The 16,531-nt window shown below is 35.7% G+C and overlaps 1 protein-coding gene across 4 annotated transcripts in view; it reads left to right on the forward strand.

Annotated features, from left to right (window-relative positions):
• The window catches only part of Esf1 (ESF1 nucleolar pre-rRNA processing protein), a 70,139-nt gene that overhangs the window by 41,609 nt on the left and 11,999 nt on the right, over window positions 1-16,531 (forward strand). For all 4 annotated transcript variants that reach the window (XM_021255084.2, XM_004840833.4, XM_013070734.3 and 1 more), the window contains exons 10-11: window positions 4,659-4,780; window positions 10,476-10,563. In XM_021255084.2, coding sequence (XP_021110743.1) covers window positions 4,659-4,780; window positions 10,476-10,563 — 210 coding nt within the window. The remainder of the gene's footprint in view (window positions 1-4,658; window positions 4,781-10,475; window positions 10,564-16,531) is intronic.

Genomic DNA, 16,531 nt, shown 5'->3' on the forward strand with positions numbered 1-16,531 from the left:
AGCCCATCAGTTGGGAACAAATTTGACTCATTTTCCCTTTGATTTCCTCTTTTTTCTTTTTTTTCCCCCTGTACAGGAGATCAAACTTAGGACCTTGAGCCTGTGAGGTAGGTGTGGCGTCACTGAGCTAAATCAAATCCCCAGCTCTAATTTCCTCTTTTATTCAACAGACATTTACAACATGTTTTTTGTATGCCTCGGCTTCCACTAACCACTAGAGCTGCCTTCACAGGCAAATGAGCTGTGGCCTCTGCCCTCATGGAGCTTTCAACCTAGTAATTATTGCCAATAATAATTTTTTAAAATTACACAAATATAAAATTTTAAACTGTGACAATTGAGGACAAATGAACATAGCATTGTAAGAATTTAGGAGAGATTTATGAAGTTCAAATAAATCCTGAGCCAAGTTCAAAATACTTCAAATCTTCCTCATTACAAAGATTAATAATTTGGTTTATCTGACATACTTTAAGAATATCAAGTATACACAGTCACCTAACCATACCATGGAAGAAAAATGGCACAAAGATCCCTTTCACCTATCTAAACCAAGTATACTTTGACTCTTGTTATGTGAGTAATATGTCCTTCCTTGTCTCCCCTCACCATTGGGAATAACAGGCCAGTTTGAAGGGGTGCCTTTGATAGCAGTGTTCTTTCTGTAGGACATGTCTGGTGATTTTCCTCTCTAAAGCCTTGTACCCAGAATGAATTCCAAGTTTGGAGTTTTGGTGGTAGTAATGGTGGTTGGTTACATTTTTAAAAGCTTTTGGAATTGTTACACCATCTGATTTATAACATAACAGCTATTTTTAAAAATTGAGCCATAAGTGTTCATAAATAAGATAAAGTAAAACTTGTCTTCATTTAAATAATGTCCTGGTTTTAGCCGATATCAGAAATCTTAAAATCTGCTTTTCATTTTTATAAACAAAGCCAATTATAGTACCTAAATGAATTATTTATGTTCTGCCCTTTGAAGACTTTTCAAATATTTCATGAGTATGGTCAGGAGGAATGTATACTCTTGTGTTAGTGGATTTTGTAAAGATATTTATGACTACTTTTATATGTATGCAAACCACCAAAATAACTCAATGGATTATGCTGAAATTATTGTCATAATCGAGTCACTTTTGTTCGCAGTTGGTTTTATCCTTTATTTGTAGGGTTATCGATGTTCTTAATAATTTAGCAGTCCTTGGATATACACTTAAGAAAATTTAGGACAAAATTGTGCAGAGCTAATAACAGTTATAATAAGTTGTTTTTTGATCACATAGTGGCTTCTCTTGAAGTTAAAACTGTCTCTGAAGAATGTTCTTGTGCATTTGCCAAGAGGCTTCGGGATGGGCATATTTTTAAGAACTTACAACATAAACAACTGTGATCTGTGGCAAGAAATTTAAATTACCTCATGATGACAATGAGAACAAAGCATTTTTAAGTTATCATGGTGGTGTGGTAATTCATTGCAGTGTGTTTGTCATTCTCCTATTGTGGTGTATTCAGTGAGAGCCAGGCAAAAAAAAAACTAGTGTGTATTAAACTTAAGATAGTTTCTTTATTGTTATAAACAAACTAAATACCCCCAAAAATTATTTTTTAAGAATATTTCATGAATTATTCTAGAACTGTAGCTCTTTTTTTTTTTTTTATAAACTAGATGAGCCTCTCGGGATAAAGACCCTAAAGTTTTGATTCATCTTCTGTTGGAGAGAATATGTTCCAAACATGAAAGATCAAACGCTTGACTTGAAATAGGCATCCTTCCTTCAAGACAGATGAATTAAGTGTTTATTAAGTACTTACTATGTGTCTAGTACTATGCTATATATAGAATACAAAAGAAGGTGGCTGTAAGTTGCTTTTGGTCTAGTTAGAAGAAAAGGCATATTCAGATGAAACTTACAAAGTAGAAGGATATTATGTAATCAATCACCAAATAAAATAAAGCATCGCTTATGTAGTACAAATAATTACATAGCCCCTCTTTTCAAAAATGACATCTAATCATTGTCTAGAACAGTGGTTTTCAAGCAGGGGTGATTTTGCTTCCCTAGAGGATGTTGGAGGCTTTTTTTTTTCTTTTTTTTTGTACTGGGGATTGAACTCAGGACCTTGTGCTTGCAAGGCAGGCACGGTTGCCACTAAGCTAAATCCCCAGCCCTGGAGGCATTTTGATTGTCACAACTGAGGCTACTGGTATCACTGAAGATATTAGATCTCTTAAAATTCACACAGTAACTCTTTACATCAAAGAATTATCCATTACAAAGTGACAGCAAAACTAAAATTAACAAACCTTGAATCTATAAATGACAGTGCTGGTAAGTTCTGAAGTTGTACAAGATGTACTGTCATTTTCTTCTAGACTGTTCTGTCACTGTCAGTGTTCTTTGCCTGAGGTCCTGAAATCCTTACATATGATTACTGGGTATCCAAAAACTTTCAGAACATTGCATGGAATTTTTTTCAACACAATGTTCCAGAGTCCGTAGCTTTCGTCAAATTCTCAAGGTATCTATAGCTCCCTAAAAAAGGTTAAGAGACATCAGACCAGTGCTCTACTCGCCTACTGGAGATAACACAGTATACCATAGTGCTGAGCTAGAAGTAGAGTTTTCAGTTTCAAGGATCAAAATTAAACAAACAAAAAAAAATCGAATTTCATATTTTAAGGTAATAAAAGTTTTCTAAATGTATATGGAAATTATAGAATACCATAACGATAATTATTTAAATATCATCTGTGCATTTTAAATTGGAGGTTGTACTATATGCTGATTTAGAGGCATTATATATAAATTATTTTGTTATTTGAAGTCAACTTTTTCTATCAGAATTTGCTGCTTCCTCTGAAATGAGAATCTGAATTTGTATGTACCTACTGAAACATTCAGAGGTTTGCACATGTATTGTACACATTTCTCTTTAAAATTTTAGTAAAGTTAGTATCTTTTTTTTTGTACCGGGGATCAAACTCAGGACCTTGTGCTTGCAAGGCAGGTGGCAGCACCACTGAGCTAAAACCCCAGCCCCAAAAATCTTAGTAAAGTGAATTACATTTTTCTCACAAGAAACATTTTTTAATTGAAACTGGTATTTCTGATTTGGCATCCAATAAATCAAGAGATCCTACCTTGAGTGTATATATAAAGTAATACCTTTTCTAAGTCTTAGAAATGTGGCGATTTAAGTCTTAGTTTAAAAGGCAAGGAAAGGGACCTTAGGGATCATCTATTCCAGATTTTTCAAACTGTTCTTTAGGACTCAATGCCTAAAAGCACTGCTGTTAGCTTTTTACGTATTTGGACTGTCACTAGATATTCTGAGGGGGGAGAAAGGTGCATGTGGATGGAAGGGATTGTGTACTTCCCATCCATACCAGCCTCATTTTTCATTAAGGAACGTGAGGCCCAAAGTAGAATGGGGCAAGACAGTATGAAAAAATCCCCAAGGCTGACCAATTCTTGTAGACCCTTAATCTAAGGTAAAGGAAGTGTAACCACTTTGCTGTCCCCTTGGACAGTGAAGGTGTATGTTTGTTCAGTGTTTCAGAGAACATGGTTGGGCACAGATGGGGTAGGACTTCAAATATTTAAATAACAATCTATTTTTAAAGAATAATAAATGGAATGATTTGAAATGGTATTTTTAAGAGAGACTTGGTTAATCCAGGTCATTTTCCCACATAACATTCTAAATGCTGTGAAATTAAAAACAATCTTAAAGATACTGTAATTCTGGTTTTTTGATGCAAAGTAAGCAGACACTGAGAACATTGAATAACTTGCCTAAGAACACACCACTAGGAAGCTACGTAGCTGAAATTTGAACTCCTGTTTATCTTCTATACAATTATCAGGTACAGTAAGTCTCCAGCTTACGAACATTCAAGTTGCAGACTTTCACAGGTATACTGTATAAGATTCATTTTGTCAGATTATGAATGAATTTGACTTATGAACATTCTCCCGAAACAGAACTCGTTCATAAATCGGGGACTTACTGTACATCGACAATCCTCATTTGACCTGTAGAGTGAAGAAATGTACAATATACCTGAAAACATTATTATAGGAGCAAGATCTTTATAGATGAAATATAAGGACAAATAACAGCACTAAAACGTACAAAGTAGAATGTGAAGTTTGTGGTCCTTTTTGATCCTAACCATATGGTCTCGCAGAATGCTTGAGGACAGATTGTGAGAATTCTTTCCACCTGGGGTGTTTCAATTAATTTTTGTTAATCCCTGAAGTTGCCAGGTAACACAGGCTTTCTTTTCAGTGACAGAAACAAGTGGAGGTAATTTTATTAAATTAATTAGAAGTCGTATCCTGAGATTTATTCACTCCAGAATGTTTCTTAGAGGCTCAAAACAAGAGAAGTGATGTTTGAATCTAGAGGATTTTCTTTCATGCCTTAACCATGTATCAAGGTGTGTGTGTGTTTCTTGATTTAATGTTTGTTACTTAAAAAATAGCTTTTATAAATGTTGATTCCCTGTAATCGTGGTGTATACAAATGTTCAGTATTGAATATTATCTTGTTATTGTATTAAACATGCATAAATTACATTTGTTTTGTTTTTGTAAACTTATAAGTGATTAAAGATAAAACACTTCAGACTAATCTTCTTTTTTCCCTAGGCCTTAAAGAAAGTGCAGAAGAGATGGTAAAAAACAAATTGGAAGGAAAAGATAAACTGACCCCTTGGGAACAATTTTTAGAGAAGAAAAAAGAGAAAAAAAGACTAAAAAAGAAACAGAAGGTATCACTGATAATTTTGAAATGTATTGAGTGCCATCTGTTTATCAAAAAGTACCATGTGCTTACCATCCATTATCTCAGAATGTAACCACTCACTGGATTAGGCCTTTTTATTAGTTCAATTTTAAGAAATGAGAGGCAAGAATATAGCAGGTTATTTTCTGGAAGGCCACATAGTGGTGTGCAATTCTGCTAAGATCCTAGACCCTCTTCAGCTGCTATCCTCTAATAGTTTACGTTGACATGCTACCTGAATATTACATATTGGTTAGTCAGTACATCTTGATGTAAAGCAATACAATTCCATTCCATGTATTTGAAGAGGAGAGGTGCCTACAGACTTTTTTACTTAAGGATATATGTGTTTGGAAGTTTTTAACATTGTGAATTTATGATATACAATTCTGTTTCTTAGCCTGCATTTTTCACCTTTCAGTGTTACATGGCTCTTTCAGTTATGTTACTATCATTAAATCCATTCATCAGAAATACTTTTTCTGTGTTAACATGGTATCTGTGGTAAGTATGATTTACTGCCATTGTTCAAGGGATAATATATTTTCCAGTTTGAATCCTTAGTAATAGCAGAGATCACTTAGATTTTTGCCACTAAAAACATCGTATTGGTCACTCACGTTCATTATTCTAGCAGTAGTGTCGTTGCTTTACAGTGTTATCACTTATAATCACAAATGATACAACTTAGAATTTGTGTGGTTAGTTCTTATCCAATTCTGTTTATAGTTGTAGAAAATTAAATGATTTTCCAGCTTGCTGATGGGTAACCTGAGACCAGAATCCACGATCTTTCAGGAGGCCAAAATGGCCATCTGGGTTAAGGGGGTAAACCCCTCACTTTCAGTCCCTTGTTCTTACTACTGTTCTGTATTGTTTTTTCTCTCTACACTGTATGTGTGTTGGTACAGGTGTGATTTATAGTGCTATAAAAGTAAAGGGCCACAAGTTTTTTGGGGGATTCTGGGGGTTTTTTTCTTATACTAGTATTTATTGGGGCTTGTGATGGACATAGAGCTGAGCATTGAACCCAGGGCCTCCTGAAGACTAAGCATGCCCACAGTCTACTACAGAGGCACTGAGCTGCACTATACTCCAACTCCTATGGTAACTGTTTATTAGAGGGAAAGAGACAGGAAAATTAACAAAGGGAAAAGGCAGGCAGGGGAAGGTTCACAGGAAGCCAGGCACGAGCTTCCAAGAGTTCTTTTTTGTGATGAGACAGTCAGTTCTGAATTTACCAAACAGCTTGTTGATCAAGCTTGTTTGCTTATTTTCTGATCCACTTCTGTATAGCTGTGTGACTGTGGGCAAGTCATTTCTGCCAGTCCCAGTTTTCCCCTCTGTGAAATGGTAAGTCATAATTATTACTGGGCATGGTCCTTTGAAAGGATGTTTTCTAAGGCAATCCATGTCAGCCACTTAACACTGCCTGGCACAGAGTAGAGGATAAGAGAGTAATTATGATCACCATTATCATTTATTAGTGCCAGTAAATATCAGAGTAGAGATCTATGTTCTTTAAAGGAGCTTAAAGCTTAGACAGATAGATAGATAGATAGATAGATAGATAGATAGATAGATAGATAGAGTAAACCAGAGCTAAAGGAGGTACCTTCAATGTGATAGCAGTGTGGCAAGTCCTTGTGCGAAGTCTTCATCTAATGACATCCATTCCTGAAATTGTGACACCCTTGACCCGTCTTCTCCCGTCAGTGACTTTTATGACTCACCTCAAAATGCTTTCAAAGTGTCTGCATTCCAGGAAATGGATTTTCTGTGAAGTCAGTAGAAGCTCCATTCCACAGAGGAGCTTTTCTGTTTTTTGGTTTTTTTAATGAATCTCTGGGTTTTTGTTGGTGGTGGGTGCTAGAGAATTGGGGATGGGTTCTATGTAAAAGCCCAGGAAAATTGCCACACTCCAGATCTTAAATAAATCCAGTGAAAGCATGCTTTAGGACAGCTCTTCCCTGGGCCTTGTCACAAGCAGAACCCAGTGATCAGTGGCTACTTTGATTTAGTCACTGTCAAAAGTTGTGAGATTCCACAACTGTTGCATAAAAAGGATGACAAAATTAGCAGCTCCACACAACACACATTTTTTATCACACAGATTTTGTGCATCTTGAGTCCTGTACAGATTATAAGTCCTCTGCTCTTCTGGGGCTGTAATGTTGGTGTCTGAGAGACCATAGCCACATGAGGGGACAGATCTGGTCTCAAGTTCACTTGGTTGTTGGCAGTTTCAGTTCCACACGGGCTGAAGAGCTGAGGAACAGACACCCTGGGTGCTGTATAGAGTTCTTCCCAGTTATTAGGAAGCACTAATGTCTAGAGATGTACAAATATCTTTCTAAAGAGAGCAAAATCGGTCCTGAGAGGGAAAATTCATTATCTAATGGCATAGATTTCTTTGCCTGCACTAGCTATTTTTGTCTGAATTCTTGCTAGTGATTTCTTTTTTTTTTATTAATTATATTGGTACATTTAAGGAATACAATATAATGACGTTCATCATTAGAAATTTGCACCTTTACATAATCCATCTTGGTTCTTATTTTTTCCCCATTCCCCTGCCCTCCCTTCAACCCCCTCCACCCCTCCCTATCTACAAAGACTTTGTTTCCATTTTTTCTTTTTCTCATATTAATTCCAATCCCTTCTTTCTTTTCCCCTACCCCTCCCATTTCCCCTTCCCCTTTGCCCCTTTTCTTCCTATTTCACATTATTTATTATACCTTTTAGTCCTTATTTACACTTTCAATTTCTCACACTAGAGAAACTATTCGGTATTTATATATGTGTGTCCTATTTATTTCACTTAAGAGTATCTCCTCAATGTGCATCCATTTAACTATAAATGTCTCTAGTTTCTTATTCTTTATGGCTGAGTAGTACTCCATTTTATTTTAAAAAACCCACATTTTCTTTATCTAGTCTCCAGTTAATGGGCAATTGGGTTGTTTCCAAGTTTTAGCTATCACAAATTGTGCTGCTATGAACATGGGTGCACATATATCGCTGTGGTATGATTCTTTTAATTCTTTGGAGAAGATACCCAGCAGGGAAATAGCTGGGTCAAATAGACCCAATCCAAAAATGGGCATCTAAAATGAACAAACATTTCTCAGACAAAGAAGTAGAAATAGCAAATAAGCATATGAAAAGATGTTCAACATCACTGGCCATTCAAGAGATGCAGATGAAAACAACACTGAGATTCCATCTCACCCCAGAAAAAATGGCTGCCATCATGAAATCAACCAGTAACAAATGCTGGTGGGGCTGTGGGGAAAGAGGAACCTTACTCCACTGCTGGTGGGAGTGTAGACTAGTGCAACCACTGTGGAAATCAGTATGGAGATACCTCAAAGTGCTAGAGATTTCTTGATGGACCATGAATGTGGAAGCAGGTTTTGATCTAGAATTATGGTTACCACCAGTAGTTTGATGGTATTTTAGACCTTCCTTGCAGGCTGGGTTGTCTGGTTGCTTGCTTCTGCCAAGGTCTCTGAAGGTTGCTGGGTTGATCACGCCTCCAGTGTCTGGTGAGTTCTCTCAGGGTTTGGTAGAGTCCTCCTGGCTTGGTTTGCCAGATACTACAGTTGAGTGGGCCAGACATAGTCCAGGCACTTGCATACACCAAGTAAAGAATTGCCAAGTGTACACTTCGGAGTATGTAGTAAGTAGCTGCATGTATTGAAGATCACGTGATGGTTAGCAAAAACAGGGAGAAGGGCAAAGGGAAGAAGAGGGTGAAGGAAAAAGGACTCGAGAGCAAAAGGAGAAATGGACTCAAGTGCAAAGAGAAAAAAGGCAAGGGCCACAAAGTTGAATGCTGCTTTGGAGTAATTCTTGTACTTTTATTGTGATCACTATTTATGGAAATGGGTAGTAAAATGAAAACATAAAACCCCTGCCCCCATTGACAGTTCCTGGGTAGTAAAATGAAAAAATAGAGTAAAGCCCCTGACCCCATTGAAGTTCCTGGAATTTCCTTTAAAACTGAGTAGTCGTGCTCACTTTGGCAGCACACATACTAAAACTGAGTAGTCATGGAGCTAAAGATGTAACTTAATGGTAAAGTGCTCTTGCCTAGCATGCAGGAGTCCCTGGGTTCCATCTGTACCCTTAAAAAAATAGGCAGTAAATCTTGAATGGAATAACTCCACAGGTGATTAAGCTGTCAGTTTATAGGATGATTTTCGAACTGGTTCCTTATAGGGTTAATAAAGTAGTCACTCAGACTTTTAGCAGCTATTGTTTGATTTCATGTGGTAAGAGCTTTGAGCTTATCATGTATTTTTACATTTTCTCTTCTTTGTGCTGTAAATCTAGACTCCTTTTATTAACAACATTCAAAATAGATTTCTTGAGTATTCAGTGTGTTCTAGACTCAGTCCTCTATACTAGATTTAAGAACTACAACAGATCCAGCTCCACAATTCTCTCTATATAGAAGAGTTCAAGAATCTTCTTCAAGTAAAAAATATTTCTGCCCCCTTTGCCTCAGTGGCATCAGTTTCAATATTGAGAAATTATTACTGAAGGTATAAATAGAATACATATTTACATATATGTCATGGTATTTAGTATTTTGATCTACTTACACAGTTTAGATATATATAATACTTCAGTGAGTGAATAAATATGTAGATATATGGATTCTGTAATCTTCAGTAAAAACATCTTTCTACTAATAGATCAGTGGAAAAAAATTCTTAGAAGTACTTCTCCTTAAAGGGATATTAATGTCAAAATGAATATTCTTTAGGACCTAGTAGATCTTGCTACATACAGGATGGTTTTTAGCAATAATACATTCTAAACACTTTTATTAAAATGATTTAGAGGTGTTTTAGATTTCTGGAGTTAACCTCAGTCTGGTTAGTGTGATCTTAGTTCAGATATGTACTGTTTATTTTGTAGTCTTGATTTCCTAATTTATACTAATGTAGCAGTTGGTTCAAATTTAATTAAGTAAAATTTAGTAAAAATTAAGTTTTAGTAAAGTAAATTTTAGTAAAAATTAAGTTAAAATAAGATTTACTTAAAAATAAATCAGTTAATAGGGTAGATTATGTATGAAGCAAGATAATTGTTGATAATGAGTGTTGAGAACAGTTTGTTACACTGCTTATTACTTTTGTGTATGTTTTAAATTCCATCCTAGAAATTATTTTCTTCAGTTAACCAGCAAATAAGTGGGTTTAAATAATCATTTAAGAGATAACCTACAGTATACAACTTTAAGCTGTTGAGAGTCATTGCCATTTCTCAATTTTATCAGAAATCAGGCCACATCTCTGGATTAATTACCCATCTAAAAGTATTCTCTTTTGAATGTCTGTATCCCTTTTTGTATTCTAACACTGTCTTATCTTGAATTACTATTACCTATGCACTTATGTGTCTCATTTCCTTTAATAGACTGTAAAGTTTTTGAGGACAGAAAGCATGTATCTGATAATGTTCATTTCTTCCAAAAAGCACATCGTTTCCTGAATTCATTAAGTATTTTTAATTACCTGTGAAATACACAAAAGGATGTCTTACAAGGTTATTTTATAAAGTCATCCATTTTAAAAAGCTTTTAATTTTAGATTGAACTATATTTTTTTCTATGTATACGTGTCTTATAATTCCTAATGAAACTGTATGTGTTTATATTCAACTTGAAGGCTCTTGCTGAAGAGGCTAGTGAAGATGAACTTCCCCCTGATGTCGATTTCAATGACCCATACTTTGCTGAAGAAGTTAAAAAAATAGGTAAGCCAGCCTGTGTTTGTAGTTTTCAGTTGGAATCTGAGGAAATGGGTGATATGGGTGGAAACTATATAATCACTCTTTAAAAATCACTAGAGTTTGGATAACTGCCCAGGGGAGTGCTACCATTGATCATATTGGGAAGATTCAACACGCCCCCTGTAAATTCAAGGAATGATTTCATTATAGTTAACAGTTTAATGCAGATTATTTTCTGGGAATAACCTTTATAGCTAGTCAGATGGATTCTATAAAAAGATGAGGGTAAATAGAGGAATAGTTATTTCTTGTATGCTTTTGCTACTTTCTGTTATTGGTCTCTAGATCTCTGCAAAGGCTATGATGAAGTAAAACTATGAAATAAATTTGTGTTGATATGTGTAATTTTTAAAATTTACATAAGGAATTGTATAATACAGTAAGTCCCCACCTTGTGGATGAGTTCTATTCCAAGAGAACATTCCTAAATTGAATTCATTTATAAGTCCAACACAGTGAGTCTTACATACTGATTTGTTCACATCTATGAATGTTCGAAGCAAGGTCCATTTGTATCTGTGAAAGTTCACAACTCAAATGTTTGTTAAGCCAGGGACTTACTGTAGTTTTTTCTGCTCAAAAATACAAGTTTTTTCTGCTGAAAGATAGAATATCTACGTGGTGTGATAACAAATATTGTGATTTTTTTTTTCCCCTATCTGTGCAATAAAAGATATATCTTCATTAATCCCCCTCACTTTGAACACACTTACACCATTGTTCTTGCAACTTTCTGAAGCAGCTCTGGAAGTCCTCCTCCATGATTGTCTAGTTATACTATTGTGGCTGCCTTGATGTTCTGAATCAATTCAAAACCTTTACCTTTCATAGTCATTTTGACTTTGGGAAAGGGTCAGAAGTCACACATTGCCAGATCCACCAAATAAGATGGATAAGGACACTATTGTAAACGTTTTTGAGCCAACCCAAGGTGTTAAGGCACAAAAAGATACAAAAAAAGACTTTCAGAACCGCTTCAGAGAGTGGCACGAAAGATGGAATAAGTGTGTTCAAAGAAAGGGGGATTAATGGCAATTTGTCTTTTACTGTGATAAGATTTTTAATTTAAATACTCATTGTATTTTTTTAAATCACGCTATATTTCATTTTAGCCCTTTTGCATTTATCCTACTAAATTATATCTAAAAGCGAGCTTTTCTCTTATTCCTCTTTTTCTTTGTATCCCTCATCTGTCTGGCATCTCATTTCCTGTATCTGGGGAACCTTGTTTCCATTGGATATGCACCACTTATTCCCTCTTGAATGCTTTTATTTTTATCTTTTTGGTTTATGTAAATGTGTTTGGTAAGGGTCGGGTCATACTTGGACAGGTCAGTAGAGACCACTGTTAAGTATTTTCCATTTACTCTCATACATTTTACCTTCCCCTAATCTTTATACCACACACACAAACCCCAAAAGACTTGCTCTTGGAAAAGTTCTAAACTGGCATTGTAAAGAGATGGATTTTATGAAGTTTCCCTGCTTCTTGTTCCTCCTGAGTAGTGGGCCAGAATAGTTCTCAACAGGAAAGTCAAAATTGCTCAAAATTATTTCCTGGTTGTTACAGACTTTTAGCACTGACATTTTATTTATGAAAAGGAGATCAAGATGAATAAAATCTTATGTAGGATGTGAGATTCTTGAGAATTGGAAAGGGAAATGGAAACTTAGCATATTCTGCTTTTTATCATACCTGCATGATCATTTCTAGATGATGAATATTAGCCTTATCCTTTGGCTAAAACAAAGTTTATAATGGAGAAATGTGAAGCATTATAGTTTCCTTGTTCCCTGTCCAAAGTGCTTCAGTTTGCATGTGAAATCTGGTCGGTATGCAGGATTCAAAGAGTAAGTAAGTTAAATGATTCGAAGATTCAGGCTAGCCAGTTTCTTAGAATCTGCACATTTAAATTTGGTATAAAGCTTTCTCTATAAAGTTAGTATCAAAAGTTCCAAATGAAAAGTCTAGATAAAATTTGCTTGTTTTCAGTATAATTTTGATTTCAGAATGCTTCCTAGGAGTAATTGTTTTTGTCTGAGCTTAAGTTGTTTTGGATGGTGGTTTTAAAGGAAAAATAGAGAGACTTGAGAATCTTTAACATAAACTTTACAAGTACAAAATGGTATCTTGCCAGGTTTGTTTTTTTATTCTATCAGTAAGTATTTTGATAGCCTCCTAAGTAAGTAAAAATATTACTGGTACATGTTTTAAAAGAAATAAGGGAAAAGAGAAGTTTACATAGACAAGGAAGTCTTCTGTGTGGCAGTGATATTTGAGCTTGGCACTGTAGACTGGGGAGTCAGGCATAAAGAACTGGGAAAAGAGCATTGCAAAGGAGAGAACATGACTAGAAAGACTGTAAGGAGAGAAAGAATGTGTTGTGTAGTGTTAAAGGAATTGAAAGACATCCATATGACTAGACCATGGTCAGAAAGGGACTTTGGTGTGGGACTAGGGTAAAGACCTACCCTGAAACTGACCCTGTGTGGCTTTGTTGTCATGGCAACAAATTTGGATGTTATTACTGATCATGGAAAGCCAACAACAGCCTTTAAGCAAGAAAATGACACAATCTGATGTATATTTTAACTGGTTCCTGCTAAGAAAATAGATAAAATAAAGGCATTAGTAAGAACTGGGAGACCAAGCTTTCACAGAGAGAATTCTAAACAAATGATGTTGTTTAAAACTGCATGCCATCAGTAGAGTTGGAAGGAGAAAAGAGAATGGCACTCCAGGTATATTTTGGAAATAAGTTTGCTCATGCATTTGGAGAAAAAAGAAATTGAGCGTAACTCCTGAGTTTTTGGTTTGAGTCTCTGAGAGAATGCCCTTCCACTTTATGAGCTAGAGAGTAATATAGGAACAGTAGGTATGGGTTGGAAGTAAATGGGTCCATCTTGGGTATAATCACGTTGCAATTGTCAATTAGATATTCACACAAAGGTGTCGGGCTGACCTTTAGACATGCATCTGGGAGACCAGCAGGGAAGACAGAGCACAAATAGAGAATTGTGAATCAGTATATAAATAGTACTAGAAAACATGAGACTGGAGGCAGAAAGCACTGATAAGAGGATGCAATATTCACCTGAAGTCAGGAGAGACCTACAGAAGGTACTTGTGTTGCATTATATTGAGGCTATACTACCTGGAAGGTAGGGAAAAGCTTATATATCCAAGAAAGAGCATCTGTGAAATAGGGGTAAAAACATAATTACAGGGCGGGGGACTTAGCTCAGTGGTTACACCACCTGCCTCACAAGCGCAAAGACCCGAGTTCGATCCCCAGTACCAAAAAAAACCAACAAAAAACATGATTACGTATGCATTATGTGAACAAAGAGAGGAGATGAAGTGCTTAAAGGAAAGATGTGGTTGATTTGTCAGGTGCTACTTGGCATACAGAAAAGTATCGTATGTACTTTCAATAGATTACTGTGTTGTATGATTAAGGGATGAGATAGAAACCAAGAATGTACATCATTTTCCAGTTTTACTCTGAAGTAGTAACTGAATATCAGTAAGTAGAAGGTTGGTTTGTTTGTTTTAAAGTATGAGCTTTTAGATCATGTTTTAATCTTCTTGGGATTGCTCTAACAGAGAAGATACAGAAACTAGGAGAGATATTGCAAGGTTGAAATCCTCTAGAAGACAAAAGGGTAGGACATTTGGGAGGCTCAGGCTCACAAGTTTGAGCCCAACCTGATCAACTTAGTCCCTGGCTCAAAATAAAAATTTAAAAAGGGTTAGGGTTATAGCTCAATATGGAGGCCCTGGGTTCGATCTCTAGAAAAACAACAAAAAGAAGGTACAACCTAAAGCACAGTTGGAAAGATTTGACTTTGAAAGAGCCAATATGCATCTTTTTCATCAGGAGAGAAGTAAACACTAATACAGTACACACATTTTTTGGTGACAGGAAGATAATTGACTTGTGGATTTATCCTGTTTGTCATTTATTTACAAAAGTACAGATAATCTGAGTGACCAAATAATGTAGAGACCAAGAAGTAGATCTTTCTGGGGAGAGTTACTGCCTGAAGCAGTTAAGTGATTTGTCAAATTTAAAGGGAATCTTCTGGTCAGGATAGCTGAAAATGTAGAAAAAGTGGAGCATTTAAATCTAAAGACCAGGCCAGTGCAAACCATACAATATGTAATCTGGAGCAGAATGTGAATCCTAAAGGAGAAAACCAGTTGAGCTAACAGTCACATTGGTTCACAAAAAAAAATAAAATAAACTACAGTATGTCCCTTTTAAATAGTGCTGGACGTTGCTTTTCGTAGACACAGAACAAGGCTATGGTGCCCTTTTTTATTTATGTATCCATTCAGCAAATATTCATTGTCAGAATTACTCAGTCCTTCCATATTACCTTCAGCATTTGTTAGAAGATATTTACAAAATGTCTTGTTCCATAGTGATGTTTTGGTCCTCAATAAACTACATATACAATGGTAGTCTCCATTGTATACTACCAAGATTATACCACCTAGTTACATAGTACCATCTTGGTTTGTGTAAATACACTATGATTTTCATACAAGGAAAAATCTACTAATGCATTTCTCAGACCATATTCTGTCAGTAACAGCTATATATGAGAATGATGTAGTCATTTCCCATACTTTGTATTTTAATCTGTCTACCAAGGATATAACTGGGCTTTAAATATGTGTTAGATATACATTGTGTATCTGTACAGATAGGTGGATTTAATTAATGAAAATTTTTCTCTCAATTCCAAACTTTTTCTTCCAGAATAAAATAAATTTGTACTTAACAGTACATATACAAAAGATAATAAAGAAGAATGAATGTTGGAGTTAACATTTTGTACTTGTGATCCAGAAGGGCAGTTAGGGGACAGATGGAAGCATGCTTACAGCTCTAGGGAAGTAGATTCCTATGAGGAAGTCAAAAAGAAGTGTTGTGGGTGTGTGTGTATGTGTATGTATATATACACGCATGCGCATACCCTCTAGATATGACTTTATCAAGTTACTTTTAAGGAGAGTTAGATTTTGGTTCAAAATTCACCAAAATTTTTATGAGTTTGGCTCAGCAGTGGTTGAAAGGGTATGTAGTTTTAAGTTCTACAGTTGAACACTGTAAACTGATTGGACTTGGGTATATTTGTAACACGTTTACCCTAGGCCAGTGATAATGAACCTTTTAGACCTTTGAATGACAACAGCCCTAGGTCCACCACCACTCCCTAGGTGATGCAAAGGAATTGTCTTCATTGATTGATATCATACCTGGTGTTTGGCTTGGGTTAGGAGCCAGGGTGAATACTAGACATTATTTAAAATGTTATCTTCTACTTTTTCTAAAAGCAAACTGGATATCAGATGAGAGTTGTGAAAATGTAATGTACTTATAAGATAAATTAATTTGTGAAGTATTGGGAAAAAATGCTTATTGCTGTCTTAATTGCATACATTTTCTTTTCCTTTGCTCTTCTTTGTTCTTTCCTTTTTCTTTTTTCCAGTGATGCAGGGTATCAAACTTACTTCCTCCCACATGCTAGGCAAGCACTGTGCCACTGAGCTATGCTGTAGCCCTAACTTCATAAACTCTTTAATAAGATTTTGTTTTTGTAAAAAAGCAGGACTAAAATAAAGTGTATCACTATTAAAATGTATCCTTTGTCAGGCACACACCAGTAATACAGCACTCAAGAGGCTGAGGCTGGTGGATCACTGTGAATTCAAGGAGGCTGGGGCTACTAAGTGAGTTCAAGACCAGTCTGAACTACATAGTGAGACCCTGTCTCAAAAAAACAAACAAACGTTTTCTTTGTCTTCACAGCTTTAGCTATTGATAAATCATCATGACAATCTAGTAATATGATACACCCATTTGATTCATTCAACCATTATTTTTTAGTACTTACAATGTCCTACTTGTATGTTTTTTTT

This window comes from Heterocephalus glaber, unplaced genomic scaffold (assembly GCF_053883595.1).
Source record: "Heterocephalus glaber isolate CG9 unplaced genomic scaffold, H.glaber_assembly_v1.0 deba00001532, whole genome shotgun sequence".
Classification (NCBI taxonomy): domain Eukaryota; kingdom Metazoa; phylum Chordata; class Mammalia; order Rodentia; family Bathyergidae; genus Heterocephalus; species Heterocephalus glaber.